This window comes from Triticum urartu, chromosome 4, assembly GCF_003073215.2.
Source record: "Triticum urartu cultivar G1812 chromosome 4, Tu2.1, whole genome shotgun sequence".
In the NCBI taxonomy this organism is placed as follows: domain Eukaryota; kingdom Viridiplantae; phylum Streptophyta; class Magnoliopsida; order Poales; family Poaceae; genus Triticum; species Triticum urartu.
The window spans coordinates 267,594,203-267,611,635 of NC_053025.1; the positions used below are offsets into that span (position 1 = coordinate 267,594,203).

The window sequence follows — 17,433 nt, forward strand, 5'->3', positions numbered from 1 at the left end:
TTGTTAATGTGAAGCTCCCAGTCTAATTTTAGAGAAGGGTTATGTTTTGCTAAATATTTTAGAAAATGACTAATTCATCTTTATTTTAAAATTGACTCCGAATGCAACATCCACGTCATAACGAAAACTCTTGTAGGATTACATTGAGAATCAATCAAGTCCATTAAATCTGGGCAGGTGGGCCTATAAGTCCTTCATTGAAGAGGCACACCACTTGATAAGAAAAGATGTAACATTGTGAAAATACTTTTTTTTCATGAAAAGCTGTTGTAAAAGAACAAAAAGCAACAATAATTATCATATTAGTGCATTAAAATTAAATATATAACTCTTCAAAAAATTCTACCATCGAGATTACATTAATTGTGCTAGGAAACTACATACTGAAATTTAATATTTAAATTTGTTTATGTGTTTCAGTGATATTTAAACATTGTAACTCTGTCCTTTAAAACTATACAAATTTTATGGTATGTAAATTTTTGAAATAAACTAATTAATACTGGCAGCAAAGTGCGGCTTTATACTAGCTTTATTTTATTATGAAAAATCACTCCCTCGCCACTCCCAAAGACGAACTAGCAGTTGTTCAGAAAAAAGGGGGACGAAGTTGTTCGCTCCGCGATTCCCCACCGCCCATTACGCCGGTGAAGGATGCCCAACGGTGCGTCGCCCCCTTCCGCGCCGGCGGAGACGCTTGTTCGGTGACCGTACCTCGATAGTTGCCATCAGCCCATCACTCTACTCATTATTAATCTGCTGCCATGACGACGCTGCTGCCGCAAACCGCCCGGGCCTCCCGGTCTCCGGTGAGCTCGCAGATACTCGCCTCCGCCGCGCGCCAGGAGGCATGCTTCCTCGCCACGGTCCGTACCCCGGCCCCCGCCCTTTCCTTCAATAAAGGCTCTAAAGTTGCGGGTGCCAGGCTGCCAGTTTAGGGCTTGCGATGGATGCAATGGTATATATGTGAGGATAGTATGCGTCTTTTCGTTTGATTGCTACAGATTAGCGATCTGGCACTCGGATGTGAGGAACATATCATCGAATGATTTCTGGTATAAAGAAAATGTGACGCTCATTGACATTGAGCAGACTGCATATGGAGTCAATTTCAGGCGTATACAAAATTGCAAATACAGCCTTTACAAACAAATTGAGCTTTTGCTAATGGCAATTTTATGGGAGCAGTGTGTTCTCTTGGTTTGTTCCAAGCCTTTGTCTCCAACCCTGTTGCTGCTCTTCAGTTCGAGTAGCAGGGGTGTTTATCGAAATACAAGTTTTGCTACTACATTTGTCACTGATTTGATTTCTTCATCTCCAAGAAGACAAACAAGTCCATTGAAATAGTTATAAAAGAAAAGATCAAAACTATGTTTTCCATATAAAAAACCATGTTAAATCACTGTTTCAGGCATGTCTGGTCTAAGGATATGCAGCACAGCTGCATTCAGATCCTAACATTATTTCATTTTCATATTTTGTTCTTGTTCATTTGGCAGGTTTCATAAGCATCGACTGTGGATATACTGCAAACCAGACCTACACAGATAGCAGGACAGGCATATCATATGCAAGCGATGAGGGTTACATTGATGCAGGACTGATCCACCCTGTTGATAAAAGTAATCTGCAGACTGACCTTGCAGACCGATACCTTAACCTTTGCTTCTTTCCCAGTGGAGAGCGTAACTGCTACACGCTGCGGTTCCTTACACCGGGTGGCAAGTACCTTGTCAGGGCTGCATTTGGCTATGGTGACTATGATAAACTAAACAAAAATCCTACCTTTGATCTCTATTTTGGGGTCAATTACTGGACAACAGTGACCATTGTCAGTTCCAGTACAGCATATGTGTTTGAGATAATTGCCGTGTGCCCTGCCGACTTCCTACAAATTTGCTTGGTGAATAAAGGATCAGGAACTCCTTTCATCTCAGGGCTTGACTTGAGGTCACTGACATCAGATCTTTATCTGGAGGCCAATGTGACACAGTCTCTGGTTTTGCTCAGCTTTTTCCGTGATACAGTTGGTTTTGGGCCCAACCGCTATCACTTTGGGACAAACTATCAGCACATTAGGTAAGCTGACCAAGCATTATTTAATGTTTCCTTCGTTATTGCATTATCTAGAGGTAATCCTGCTCAATGTTCTATTCAATTCAAGGTTCCCAGATGACCCCTACGACCGTATGTGGCAGAGGTATGAAAACGTAGACGGCTGGACAGACGTACCCAACAAATCCAATGGGGAAATAAAAAACTCCACAAACGACAACTATGATGCACCATCTGCAGTGATGCGTAGTGCATCCACTCCAGTGAATGACTCAAGGATGGACTTATCGTGGAGTTCAGATTCTTCCATGAATGTTGGTGTTGACCCCAAGTTCTTTCTTGTACTCTACTTTGCTGAGTTGGAAGCAGTCCAAGAGTTAAGGCAATTTGATGTCTCTGTGGATAAGAACCCATTAGCTTCTGCATTCAGCCCAAAATTCTTGCTGCCTACTGTTCTCTCAGGGATTGTGCAAGGCTCAAACGAGCATAGCGTCTCCCTTGTGGCAACATCAAACTTGGCGCTTCAGCCTTTGATCAGCGCGATGGAGATATACATGGTGCGGCCAGTGAATGAATCTAACTCTTTAGATGGTATATGCTATAGCTCTGATTATTTTTAATACACCATTCATTTGTGCTACCAAGTCTAACTTGGTCAGATGGGCAAAAAGTTAACGTGGTACTTAATTTTAGTGCATGCTATTCTAGTGTAATTTACTAATTTTTGAATTTGATCTTTGATTTATACTTCTAGTATTAGCTTTTGGAATTCGCCAATTTTCATTCTTTCTTCAGTTTGTCTCGTGCAAATCCATGCCTGTGTACTTTTTATAGCATTAATGTTTACAGGATTTGTCAATGCCATTAATGGCCATGTGTCTGTGACAAATAGGTTATTTGGGCAGGGTTAGTTTTGATTTGATGATAATGCTTACAAGATTCGTAGAAAAATGCAAACTAACTTTCTTACATTTGTTCTTTTGAGAACGTGCAAAAAGAAATTGCACATCTTTGCATTAAGTGGCATAAAGCATGGGGTTGGTTGGCTGTGACCTTGTGATAGGAGTTGCACAATTAAGCTCCTTTTGTTCTTGCTACTAGGATTCAAATCAAGTGATGCTTAAAAAATTCAGATGATGTTAAATTCACAAAAGTGAGATCTTATAAATATGTACCTTAATGATAACTGGTCATGTTTAACACATCACACGACCACTGTTCTGCTGAATTTGTTTTCAGAATGCATGACTGTTTGTTTATCTTGTTAAGTCTGACTAAATTGTGCATTGCCTCTTATATTTGGCATCTTCAGCCAACGCTATGATGACCATCCAGGATAAGTTCTCTGTGAAAAAAAATTGGGTGGGTGATCCATGTGCCCCTATATCTTTTGCATGGAATGGCTTGAACTGTAGTTATACTACCAACAGTCCTCCAAGAATAACAGCCTTGTGAGTTCTGATTTCTGAATCAACATAATCGTTCTATATTTGTCTGTCATTTTCTTCCTTTCTTGTACACCAGAAACTGCAGATGAGAAGTTACACTTCTATGGAAGATGGTTGTTTCCTTTCCCTTGCAGAAACATGTCATCCAGTGGATTGGTTGGTGAAATTGATGCTTCTTTTGGTCAGCTAACACTGCTCCAACACTTGTATGTTCAAAAAATTGCCATATCAGACTTCCCCAGATAAGAAAGAGCGCATGTGTTTGTAGCTAGTCCGTGAATTACGAGTGCTTGCAGAGTAGAACATGTATGACCATTGATCACTCAATGCTCTGTGCCTTCCAGTAAATTTCGCTAAATAAAATCACCTTACCGTCCCTAGAAGCTACAGACTTGTAAAAGTATTGCTTTCTGTCTGAATTTCTAATCAAACTACGTCAGTCTGGCCATTTTAAACATAGTATAAAACATAAAGCATGGTAAATCTCTAGTTCAGTCATTTTTGTTCTTGAGTTTCAATTATCATATCTTGCATCGAAAGTTTTACTGCTAAAACATGGGCTGCCATACTTCACTTTTATATAAGTATATAATATTGATCTGCATTCCCAGGGATCTATCTCACAACAGTCTGTCTGGATCAATACCTGTTTTTCTTGGTCAAGTGCCAGCACTTCAATTTCTGTATGTGTTCCTGTATTCCTGCTGCCAATCCGACATATTTTTTGCGAACTTTATAGCACAGAACCGTTTCAATCTTTAGTTTCTTCGCCTCTCGCAGGGACTTGTCGAGCAACAACCTCAGTGGATCAATTCCTTGGAGTCTGCTAGAAAAAACTCAGCGTGGGCTTTTGACTTTAAGGTTTGCACATGTTTCGAGTATATTTTTGTACATCATCTCTTTGAATTACTGAATTGGAACATTCTTTGTTCATCAAATTATCTGAATGATACTTACAATAAGTTCAATATGCGATGTTTTGCTGCTGTTGTCAAATAAAAGTGGAAGTACTATTTTGACGAAAGAGGCAATTTAGTAGTTTAGCCAACAGTATTCAAGACAGTGTTTGTGTTTCTCCCCCAAAACAAATTACAGTGATTGTGTTTCTAATTTAATTCACTTCCAGTTACGGTACAATCTTTCACCTATCAGTATTCTGTTTTGCAGGGTCGACAATAACCCAGGCCTTTGTGGAAATAATACATGCAATCCGATTCAGAAAAAGAGGAGGAACAAGACAAAACTACTTCAGATTGTTATTTCAGTAATTGTTGCAGTATCACTACTAGTTCTGGCTGTATTTTTGTTTGTCATTTGGGACAGAAGGAAGAAGAGGCCAGGTAATGCAATTGACAGTACTTCATAAACAGTAGCATTGTTAAGGAAATTCAGTTGCTTGATTGTCCTTCATCCTGGATCTGTGCTATAATACGATTCATGTTTATGCTGCCCCAGATCTGGCTCATTCAACTAATACATTTGAGAACCGGAGATTCACTTACAAGGAACTTAAGCACATCACAAATAACTTCAATAGTGTAATTGGAAGGGGCGGGTTTGGCCTTGTCTATGTTGGTTGTTTGGAGAATGGTGCTTTGGTTGCTGTGAAGATGCGGTCAGAAACATCTTCACAAGGGAATACAGAGTTTTTGGCCGAGGTATATCTACATTATTTGCTCAGCTTAACAAATTAGTGGCTATGTTGCACGTATCGTATACATATTGCAGGCTCATCAATTATCATATCCATATTGCAGGCTCAGCACCTGGCCAGGGTTCACCACAAGAACTTGGTCTCCTTGATTGGCTATTGCAAGGACAAGAAACATTTAAGCCTTGTCTACGAGTACATGGATGAAGGAAACTTAGAGGACCGTCTCAGAGGTTTGTAAATTTGCCCACGTATATCATGTTGCGTAGTGTAAAATTAAGTTTGACGTAATTGTTAAGCATGTTCTGCTCGAGTAAATTTCAGCTAATAGGCATACCTTGTAGTTTTTCGTCGGAAAAAAAGAACTTTCAGATGCTCCGAGGTCATCACATTTGATATTAAACAGATGATACAGGCTCAGGGGTATTCATGACCCAAAAAGAGAGCTGGTTGTACAATGTGCGGCAATGCTTGGTCTCTTTCCAAAAGAAAAAAAAATCAATTATGGTTGAGTCTTATTGTTATGACCGGCCAGGTCTATGGCCGCAGGAGGCCCAACAGGCAGGCTTAGGCCCGCAAGTTATCTTAGTTTTATTTTCAGATTATGGTTATATATACGAGCTGTAAGACTATTTTGGGAATTAAGCAATAAGACTATTTCTATTGCCCGGCTCCCAGAGGAGCCGGAAACCCTAAACCCTAGCCGCCTCCTTCTCTCGTCGCCGCCGCACCGCGCCAGGACGGCGCCTCGCCGCCGGCCGCCGCGCTCAAGCCCTCGCCCTTCCCCCTCCTTTCCCTACTGTCTCCGGCCAAGACCGGGCAGAACCCTAGCCGCTAACACCTTGGTATCAAAGCATTCCAGGCCCTCAAGGGGGCCCTCACGACGGGACCCGTACTGCAGATGCCGGATTTCAACCCTCCCTTCACCGTCGACTGCGACGCTTCCGGTGCGGGGTTCGGTGCGGTCCTACACCAGGGCGAGGGACCCCTCGCTTTCTTCAGCCACCCCTTTGCCGCACGCCATCTCAAGTTGGCGGCGTATGAGCGTGAGCTCATTGGGTTGGTGCAGGCAGTACGCCATTGGCGGCCCTATCTTTGGGGTCGCTCTTTCCGGATCCGCACGGACCATTACAGCCTCAAGTTCATGCTGGATCAGAGGCTCTTGACGGTGCCCCAGCACCAATGGATCAGTAAACTCTTTGGCTTTGACTTCACCGTCGAGTACCGGCCGGGTCGCCTTAACACCGTCGCCGACGCCCTGTCTCGGCGTGACGCCGATGTGGACGACGGTGCGGCGGAGGGGGCAGCCTTGTGCATCATCACCGGGCCCTCCTTCGCCCTCTACGCCGACATCCGCCGGGCGACCGCTGCCGCGGCCGACTCCCTCCTCCTGCAGCAGCAGCTAGCGGCGGGAGAACTGGAGGAGCCGTGGCGCCTCGCCGATGGCCTGCTTCTCCATGGGCGCCGGGTCTTCGTTCCGGCGCACGACGATCTTTGCCAGTAGGTGCCGCGCCTCGCTCACTCGGCGGGCCATGAGGGAGTGCAGAAGACGCTCCATCGTCTCCGCGCCGACTTCTACATTCCTGGGGATCGGGCCCTGGTCCGTGATTGGGTTCGGTCGTGTGTGACGTGCCAGCGCAACAAGACGGAGACTCTATGGCCGGCTGGCATGCTTCAGCCCTTGGAGGTCCCATCTCAGGTTTGGGCGGACATCTCCATGGACTTCATCGAGGGCCTCCCCAAGGTGGGCGGCAAGTCCGTCATTCTCACGGTGGTCGACCGCTTCTCCAAGTATGCTCATTTCATCGCGCTTGGCCATCCATATTCAGCGGCATCTGTCGCACGGGCCTTCTTCGATGGCATTGTCCGTCTCCACGGGTTCCCTTCTTCGATCGTCAGTGATCGGGACCCCGTGTTCACGGGACACGTGTGGCGTGACCTTTTCCGGCTGGCAGGCGTGAAGCTACACCTAAGCACCGCCTTCCACCCTTAGACGGACGGCCAGTCTGAGATCGTTAACAAGGTGATTGCCATGTATTTGCGTTGTGTTACAGGTGATCGCCCTCGCGCATGGGTGGACTGGCTTTCGTGGGCGGAGTACTGCTACAACACCTCTTATCACTCCGCCCTCCGTGCTACGCCCTTTGAGGTGGTGTATGGCCGGCCACCCCCGCCGATCCTTCCGGTTGATCCGGCCTCGGCACGGACCAAGGTAGCCGGGGCTCTTCTGAGGAGCCGTGATGAGATGCTCGCGGAGGTCCAGCAACGACTCCTGCAGGCCCAGCAGTTGGCCAAACGTTACTATGATGGCCACCATCGCGAGGCGGAGTACGCGGTGGGTGATTGGGTATGGCTGCGTCTACTTCACCGCTCTACGCAGTCCTTGGACCCACGCGCGAGGAAGAAGCTCGGTCCTCGCTATGCCGGTCCCTTTGCGATCCTGGAACGCATTGGGAAAGTGGCTTACCGTCTGCAGCTTCCGACAGGCGCGCGGATCCATGATGTCTTCCATGTCGGGCTGCTCAAGCCATTTCGCGGCGAGCCACCCGCGGCGCCGCCGGCCCTTCCACCGATCACGGACGGGCATCTCCTTCCTGAGCCAGAGAAGGCGCTGAAGGCTTAGCTGCGCCGAGGCTCCTGGTACGTGTTGATCCGGTGGACTGGACTACCAGAGGAGGACGCTACTTGGGAGCAGCGCGAGGAGTTCCGCCAGCACTACCCCGACTTTCAGCTCGAGGACGAGCTGTTTGCGCAGGCGGGGAGAGATGTTATGACCGGCCAGGTCTATGGCCGCAGGAGGCCCAACAGGCAGGCTTAGGCCCGCAAGTTATCTTAGTTTTATTTTCAGATTATGGTTATATATACGAACTATAAGACTATTTTGGGAATTAAAGCAATAAGACTATTTCTATTGCCCGGCTCCCAGAGGAGCCGGAAACCCTAAACCCTAGCCGCCTCCTTCTCTCGCCGCCGCCGCACCGCGCCAGGACGGCGCCTCGCCGCCGGCCGCCGCGCTCAAGCCCTCGCCCTTCCCCCTCCTTTCCCTACTGTCTCCGGCCAAGACCGGGCAGAACCCTAGCCGCTAACACTTATGCTCCCGCAAACATTTTCCAAACTCTTAAGAAGGAAGCAAGTTCTACTTATGTTTCCTTGTGTGACCAGACATGGAAGATGGAATGGACCCCATTCTCATGCAGGACTCTTTGACCACCAAACAAATCATTTTCCAAAATGTTTCTTCAGCATATAATATGAAATGCATGATTTCTTAAATAACATCAACTGAACTTGGTTGGTTACACCAATATTTTCTTATTTGAGAAATGCAAAAGCTTTGTGTTCTATGCATCTTACATTCTTAAGAAGTTGGTCCTGATTCTCTCAACATGCAAAGTGTCCACCTCAACATCCCACTAAGCAATGCATTTAAGTCATGCACACATGCCATATCAACAAGCATACAATCAAACACCCTATACATGCCCGATGCCACATCAATTTTTCCTCTACTCATGCAGCCACGTCATCTTTTTTACCATTCACTTCACGCCCATACACTCAACCATCGATCATGTGTTCCTGCTTGCCTTCCCATACTTCTTGCACATTTTTTTAGCAAACCGTACTTCTTGCACATGGGTTGATGCATTGATAGAATAAGAGTATGTACAAGCTGAAATGGGACACCCAAGATTACAGCATGACACCCCTAGCCTCTAGGCACCACCTCAACTGGCAGCAAAGCCGCAAGACCTTTCACGCCAGCTGCCACCCATTGTCGGGCTTCCGACTTGATCGTGTCAAGGAAGGAAGGCATGCTAAGTTGAGCATTGTCGAAGATGATCACGTTGATACACCAGGCCACTAGCATGATGGCCGAGGCCATGCCCTTCCAAGCAGAGGTCGGAACGGAGCGACACGTCCGAAGCCACCAGTCCGCGAAGTCGTCCTCTGCATCTGGATGGCTCGCCGTCAAACGCAGCCAGGAAAGGGCCTCGTGCCACACTAAGCACGAGAAGGAGCAGGCAGTGAGGTGATGAGCCATCGTCTCCTCCGATTTATCACATAACACACAACATGGTGTGTGCTAAAGGCCTTGGCCCGCTAGGCGTTTAGTAGTCCAACAACGATCCTGAGGGGCGAGCCAGATGAAGAATTTGATCCTCAGGGGAGCCCAAGACTCCTAGTTTAACTTCCAAGGGCTCGAACCGACGACCCCCTAAAACATGCTGTCATAGCAGCTCTTGGACGTGTACTGGTAATCATGGGTCCAACGCCACTGCAGGACATCCGAAGAGGTGGAAAGCTGCACCCGGCTCACCATCCTCCAGACCTGGATGTACCACCAAAGGGCCAGAGGGCTAAAGGCTCCCTAATGTCCGTGATCCATCAGCAGCCAGCGATAGCCTCGTTGACGGTCCGCCACTCCGTGGTGCGGCCCGAGACAAACTTAATGAGTTCAGGCACAATCCCTGAGTTGGCGTGGCCGTCGAGCCAACGGTCCTCGAAGAATAAGGTAGAAGTTCCACTGCGAACCACCATCTTTGTGGATGCGTAGAACACCCCATGCTCCTCGCGGGAGAATTGCATATCGAGGCCCCTCCAAGGGCGGAAGGGGTCGGTGTGCATCCTCCAGAACCAAGGATCCGTAGGCTGATCGTAGTCCAGCCAAGGTCTGAAACACATAAGCCCCTCAGGCAGAGTGGTCTGCACAACTTGAACAAGTTGATGTGGCAGTGACTGCCCTTCGTAGCTGCCCTACCCACCCAAAGGAAACCCCTAAGGATTTTGTCAACCTGCTTTTTGGTCGTCTTGTTCAAGCCTAGGACCATCATTTGATGAAGGGGCATGGTAGCCAAGACCAACTTGACCAAGGTTAGATGACCCCTTTTGCCATCATGGATACCCTCCACGCGGGAAGGCGATTCGCGATCTCGCCGGCCAAGGGCTGGACCGCCACACCCGACAACTTTCGCAGAGCGAGGGGGATCCTAAGGTACTTGATTGGGAAGGTAGCAAGCTGGCACTCCACAACCGATGCCACCTCTAGGGCCTCCTCGTGAGTGTTAAGCTTCATGCTCTAGCCAACGCAGCCGAAAGTCCGAACCGATGGAAAGGGCTAGGCAATCCACATATACACTTCAACCCCCCCTCTCGCGTGTGACGCGGGAAGTTAACACGTGGATAGACTCAAAGATATAGCTCAAGAGGCCTATACGTGGGCAGTGTTGAAGTGTATATGTGGATTGCCTAGCCCTTTCCATCAGTTCATACTTTTGGTTGTGTTGCCCAGTGCATGAAGCTTAACATGGTATCATAGCCCAAGGTCTTGAGTTCAAGTCTTGCCTTACGCAATTTATCCAATAAATGTTGTCCCCCCCCCCTTTGTGTCCACGTATAAACCTCTTGAGCCATACCTCTGAGTCTATCCACGTGTTGACTTTTCGCGTCACACATGAGGGGGTGTTGAAGTGTATATGTGGATTATCTAGCCCTTTTCATCAGTTAAGACTTTTGGTTGCGTTGGCTAGTGCATGAAGCTTAACATGGTATCGGAGCTAAGGTCTTCCCCCGCTTCCACTGCTGATGGGTGAACTGTTTAGGTGCATACAACTTGCAACCAAAAGGTTCAGGGTTCAAAACCCAGTAAACGCAATAAAGAATTGCGGCCTTCCCCGGCCCGCTACCCACATCATAACTCCAAAGGAGCATAGACATGAGGAGGAGTGTTGGAGTATAATGTATGACCCTTTAGCACAGTTTGGACTTTTGGTTGCGTTGGCTAGTGCATGAAGCTTAACATTGTATTGGAGCTAAGGTCTTGAGTTCAAGTCCTGGCTTTCGCAATTTATCTAAAAATTGTCGCTGCCCCCCTTTGTGTCCATGTGTAGACTTCTGGAGCCATACCTTTGAGTCTATCCACGTGTTGACTGCATGAAGCTTAACAAACACAAAAGGGAGCAACAACAATTTTTAGATAAATTGCGAAAGCCAGGACTTGAACTCAAGACCTTAGCTCTGATACCATGTTAAACTGCATGCACTAACCAACATAATCAGAAGTCTTAACTAATGGAAAGGGCTTGGCAATCCACATATACACTTCAACAGTAAGAACAACCAATGGGAGACACTGAGCACTTTGCAGAATTGGTGTGCAACCTAGAAGTGTGCCCAAAAAGCACGAGCGAGCTACGAATGACAAGCAGTTCCTATCTATCCGGATGACGGAAGATAACGACTCGTCAATGTACAAAAAGATGCATGTTGTAGTTGTCAGGTCGACGGGTGCTAAGCGACGAAGCAATCCAACTTCCTTGGCCTTGGCCATCAACCTATTGAGTCAATCAGACCCTTGTGGTGCCAAACCGGCGGGCCCGTCTCTCCGTTGACCATCACCCTCGTCCTACTAGAGGATAGCATAATGGCAATCCACTTGCGGAAACACAGGCCAAAGCCAACCCCGCATAGGACCTCAAAGAGTAGCGGCCACGACACTGAATCGAACGCATGACCCATTCAAGCTTAACCATGGTGTTTGGCTCTCCCAACCGATGTAGGTATCTCACCATCTGTTCAGCCAACATGGAATTATCATGTATGCAGCGCCTCGAAATGAACACGCATTGGTTCTCCTCTACCAACGCCCCCAATCTCCACGAGAACCTAACAGCCGAGACTTTGGCCACCAACTTGGCGAAGATGTGAATGAGGCTGATGGGGTGGTAATCCTTCAAGGAGAGGCATCCGATCTCTTGGGTAACCGGATTACAAGGCCTGATCCAAACCCTGGAATCCTCGCCCACAAAGAGAGTGCAGCTTGGCGAAGGCGGCCAGGACATCGGCCTTCACAATTCCCCAGCAAGACTAGATGAACTCCGCATGAATTCATCTGGTCCATGTACCTTCCCACGTGGCAACTGACGCACCACCTCCCAGACTTCCTCCATAAAGGGTCCTTCGTAATGGGCGCATCTAGGTCGGCCATGTCCTCCGAGTGTGAGCCTATAAGTCCAGGTTAAGCGAGAACTCACGTTGCTCGAACGTACCAAGAAGCGAGTTTAAGTGCTGAAAGGAAGCCTCGGCCAGGGCCGCATTGCTGGAAACCATCATGCCATGAACTGTTAGGTTATGGGCTACCTTCTTCTGCTTCCTGTTGTTTGGCGTCGCCCTCGCCCAATCAGGAAATCTCCAAGCGCTGTCGAGCCATGGCGCCCTCCATCGAAGCGAGCCCTTGGTATGCATGCTTAAGCTTAGCACACAGCTGACGCTAGGGATGTCAACCGGGTCCCGTTTAGTCCCGTTTAAAGTCCACTTATGATATGATAGTTTAAAAAAGTGTTTTGTTTGTTTGAGGAAAATGAACTATCAAGCTAGCAAAAATTGACTAAACGGGATTGCGGACGCCATTTATTTGCCACTTACATCCCTAGCTGACGCCCGAGCTCCGAGAGCTACCTCGACTCCATAGACACATCAAACCGAAAAATGAGCTCACGAGCCAGCATGGGATGGAGCTTGACTCGTCCCACCTGCCTGTTGCTCGAACTCATCAAGCGATGAGTTGTGCTCTTGAGCTGAGCGATGAGCCTCTGGAAGGGTCAGCCTCATCGGCCATGAGCGCCCAACCTTCCATGACCTTCTCCCCAAAGCTGCCCCGCTTGACTGAGAACCTCTAGAGCTAGAATCGCCGACGACACGGGGTGTGTGGCGTGCAATCTAGGAGGAGGGGGTAGTGGTCGGAGATGATTGTGGAGAGGTAGAGGAGTGAACAACAGTGGTGAAACTCCTCCCAGTCGACGGTGCAAAACAAGATTGACCAAAGTGGGAGCACCATGCTTGTTAGATCACGTGTAACGCCGACCGTGGAGGTACATCTCCTTAAGCATACCATGATTGAGGAATGAACAGAATCACCCCATCATATGCGGCAGTGGAGGTTGTCATTACTCTTGTCCTTATCACGATAGATCTTATATTGAAATCACCGCAAACCACCCAAGGGCCCGGCCGTGCCACTCGCACATCTCCCATCTCGTCGAGGAAAGCGATCTTGGGCGCGTCCTCCTGCGGTCCATAGACGCAGGTCAACCACCAATGGTCCCCCATGAGGGGGAAGACCAGATCCATGGCACAGTTGTCGAACAAGTGAACATGTGCACACACGCATTACCACCGTCAAAGCAACTAGGTCTCCTGGCCTCCCATTTCGGCAACTTCTGGTCTCCTGGCCTCCCATTTCGGCAACTTCTGGTCTCACACACCACGCAGCGGCGACCCCATGTGCCGGCGAGGCAAGTGGCGAAGATAGTGAAGGTCAAATCGGTCACCGGAGCAGCTTAGATCTTTTCCCCTCACTCATTGATTCTTGGTAAGTGGTAATCTAATAATCCTGTCTACATCATTAATTTGTTCTAGACCGTACACTGCTCTCTAGGTTTATCGAAAAAGGCTTTCGCCCCGCTTTGTATATAAAGCAAAGATCATCAACAACCCGATACAAACGCACGCCACCAGAACACATGCACATACCCAAGGCAGGACACATAGGCGCTGAGGGCAGCAACACCTCCCCTAGCACTACATGAGCAACCGGGGGCCTCAACCGTGACTACGCCACCGCAAAGAGATGCAACTACATACGACGAACCGTGGGCCTCCAAGGCGGTGCCTTCAGGAAGGTTACGACACCGAAGCGCCGCCACCACCCAACCCAAGGATCAGAGTTTCCCCTGGAGCAACACGATGGGCAATGAGAGCCGCGTCGACGACTTCAAGAAGGGAACGAGCTTCGCCGCCGCCGGTCCGTCCGAAGATAGAACAGGTTTTCACCCCGGCCAGTATTCACCGCCACTGAACGTCACACCCCGGCTACCACGCCGCCCACACGGCCATAGCCACCGGGCAACACCAAGCCCGGGCTCTGCCCAAGAGCACCGTGCTACCACCACCAGGGCCGCCGCCCCGGCCTCCAAGACCTTGACACCAGGGCCACTGCTCTCTAGGTTTGAGAACCACATAAGCTCAATCTAATTTTTTTTTTTGAGGATTTTATTCTGCACTACAGATTTGTTCTATTCAGTATGTACTGTATACGTTATTTTGCAACTAAGATGGGCAAAATCAACATAAATTTGTTTGAAAGCTATAAATTCTAGCTTGTTGCGGTAGTATAAAATTTCTTGTCTCCCCTCCCCCGCGCGAAATTCCTACTTACCTCCGCCACTGACCAATACCCCTGTTTCGAGAGCCGGCAAGCAGAAATAATCATCAAAATCCATGCATAAGGCTTCCATAACCAATACAGAGGACACATCCGACAACTTAGTCTCCTTGAGACACAATAGATTTGCCAGTCGTAGCGACAAGGCTCCTAACACCCATGCGACAGGCCCGATCATTTAGCCCCGACACATTCCACACTGACTTCTTAAGGTCGTTCGGCATTGAAACACAACGGAACACCTGCACGGACCGTGGAAGTCAGACTGCAATGGGACCACCTCCAACCTGCCCGACATCCGCTGAGCCACCACAAAGTGATCCTAAGGACCAACCGTACAGCTCTGCCATAGCCTCGATCCTGTTGTCACTTGACAGGAGCTCAAACATCCGGTGGTAACTTAGTTCGCTGAAAAGCTCAGACTGAGCGAAAGGGTTACATACTTACATGTGATATAATACTTCATCAGGTTACCAGGTCTACTAATTTCTCTTATTTATTAATTCTTTATTTATGTATGTATTTTCTATTTATCTTGCCCACAGGTCAAGAATCCCTTAATTGGCTGCAGCGCCTTAAAATTGCATTGGACTCTGCTCACGGTACGCAGCAAGTATAAATAAATTTTGCAAATGTTGGATGTTGTCCATATGTGTATCCAAACGTTTTCTCTTTGATTTTGAGTTGTGATAGATCATCTATGCACTCTAACTTAAATTATCTATGCAATTCTTATAGGACTGGAGTACCTACACAAATCTTGCAGCCCGCCATTGATCCACAGAGATGTTAAGACCGGGAACATCCTTCTTACCACAAATCTCCAGGCCAAGTTATCAGATTTTGGGCTGACAAGGGCTTTCAGCAGTGAAATGGTAACACACATGACCACCCGACCTGCTGGTACCCTCGGATACCTGGACCCGGAGTATGCATGTTTTGACCCTAGTTTTTTCACATTTCTTGTAGAATAAACTGAGTTCTGAGAAGTCTGATGTGAGTTGACCCTGAACAGGTACTACGCCACCTCTCATCTCAGCGAGAAGAGTGATGTGTACAGCTTCGGCGTGGTCCTCCTGGTGCTCATCACAGGCCAGCGAGCGATCATCACCATTAGCGACACAGAGAGGAATAATATCACTATTTGGGCGCGCCACGGGCTGTCTGAAGGTGACATTGACAGCGTGATCGACCCGAGGATAAGAGGGGACTGCGACATCAACTCCGTGTGGAAGGTAGCGGAGCTGGCACTCCAATGCACTCAGCACACGGGGCGGGACCGGCCAACGATGACGGAGGTCGCGGAGGGGATCAGCGAGAGCTTGCAGCTGGAGACCTCGTCGCGATCCATGAGGTGCAGCTCGAGTGGGACAGGCGGTTCAGCACTCGCTGACGGCGAGCCTGTTGGTGCGCTTGAGACGGAACTGATTGGAGAAACATCAGCGCGTTGACTTTCCTGGATTAGAGGTTTAAGCCAATATTGCTGATATAGGAAAACATGTAGGCTTGAGACGTAGTAACTGATTGGTGAGCTTGAATAAAATAGGTGCTACGAAGGTTTATAGCAACCAATGCAAAGTGGCAAGAAGACTTAACAACTAATCTCCCTAGGCTAAGTGCAAGTGTATTAGGGCATGTATAATGGTGTCATATGGATACATATGTCCCATGACAAAAAATAATTTGAGGCACCTACATTAAATTTTTCTCTCCAATGCAAGCTATCATTAATGGGCCTCATTAAGAAATAAAAAATAAAGACTAGTACACATGCATCTCTACTTTTCACTTCAACCTTTTCAGCCTTTATCATCGGACCACACCTTTTCTCTTCAAGCACCCGCCTCATGAAAAGGATCCCGCTTTTCTATCCGAACCTACTTTACGCCATATCCGATCCTACATGACATGTGAGGCATCACCTTGAGGCTATGCATTGTACATGCCCTTATTAGGCTTGGCAACTAATCTTCCTCATGCGTAGATGCTTAGGGTTCTCCCAATGCAGGTTTCTTAGTATTGGTTTCGTAGGTATTTTACTGAAGTGGCATGGTAGTTGACGAAGAGAGAGAAACGGGTTCCTCTTGTTTCTTTCCCAAACCCTAGGCGGCTAGGCCAAACTCTCCCCTTCAGGTTTCGCCGGCGAGCCTGTGGATTCGTCCCTCTCTGCTTGCCGCTCCGGCGATGGTGATGGGGAAGAGAATTCCGGTGCCTCCGCTCCGTTTAGTAGTTTAGGTTAGGGTTTTCTAGTCCTCGCAGGTGCGGCGCCGGGGCCGATGGCGGTGCTTTTTCTTTGAGTTTGTTTTTCAGGCTTTGATCCTCCCCAAGTTTGTCAGTCTGGACATAGTCGGCGGAGCTCTGACATAGATTCCTGCCGTCTTTTTGGGGTGATGGGATTAGGGTTTCTCATCATGCGGTGAGAGTTGGTGTCAGGTGTTTTAGATCTATGCAAGGTTTCAACGACGACAACCATAGCTCGAGGGCAATGGTCCTTAGGGGCACATGCACAGACTTCCTGGCTATCATCGTCAAGATCAAGTCTCGGTAGGGGAACGGCGACAGCGACACGTGGGTCGTTCTGGCGACAGTAGTGTTTGTTTGGCGGTCACGAAATCTTGATGTAATTTTTATTTTGTTTGAGATATTTTGTACTTTCGGTAATTTTTTATAATAGATCTGATCATTTTCGCAAAAAAAGAGAGAAAAGGAGGTTGTAGCTTAGCTAACATACAACCCTTGCATGTGATCAAAAGAGAGAAAATCTGCTAGCTCAATCACATGTATGCATGAGCCCAAAATCATTAAATTTTGATACAACCCTAAGAAACAATGCATTAGAGTAAGTCTAATAAGGTATAGTGAGCATGCTATAAGGATTAAAATATGGGTTGGAGATGAGAGAAGAGGAGAGAGGCGGAAAGCAGACTGTAGATTAACAATCAACTGTAACAGGGGCTTTAAGAAATATTGTGAGAGTCTAAGGTGGGTCATTTATTAATAAAGTAGCAATTCTTAATAACTAGTTAGTACTATGCATGTTAATTATTAGGTCAGCT

General features: G+C 47.8%; 1 protein-coding gene across 4 annotated transcripts; it reads left to right on the forward strand.

Moving 5' to 3' along the window:
* The first annotated feature begins 541 nt into the window (after positions 1-541).
* On the forward strand, positions 542-16,092 carry LOC125551447 (probable LRR receptor-like serine/threonine-protein kinase At1g05700). 4 transcript variants are annotated; one of them, XM_048714694.1, is made up of 13 exons: positions 542-664; positions 1,500-2,079; positions 2,165-2,646; positions 3,368-3,506; positions 3,614-3,709; positions 4,115-4,186; positions 4,284-4,364; positions 4,671-4,843; positions 4,959-5,161; positions 5,261-5,387; positions 14,923-14,979; positions 15,116-15,305; positions 15,393-16,092. In XM_048714694.1, exons 1-13 carry the CDS (start codon positions 655-657, stop codon positions 15,826-15,828), a joined length of 2,646 nt encoding a protein of 881 aa, XP_048570651.1. In that variant the 5' UTR covers positions 542-654; the 3' UTR covers positions 15,829-16,092. The 4 variants fall into 4 exon arrangements, with proteins under 4 accessions (XP_048570651.1, XP_048570650.1, XP_048570652.1 ...); XM_048714693.1 differs by having other exon boundaries at positions 550-866; XM_048714695.1 differs by having other exon boundaries at positions 550-866; positions 3,638-3,709.
* Positions 16,093-17,433: the final 1,341 nt, after the last annotated feature.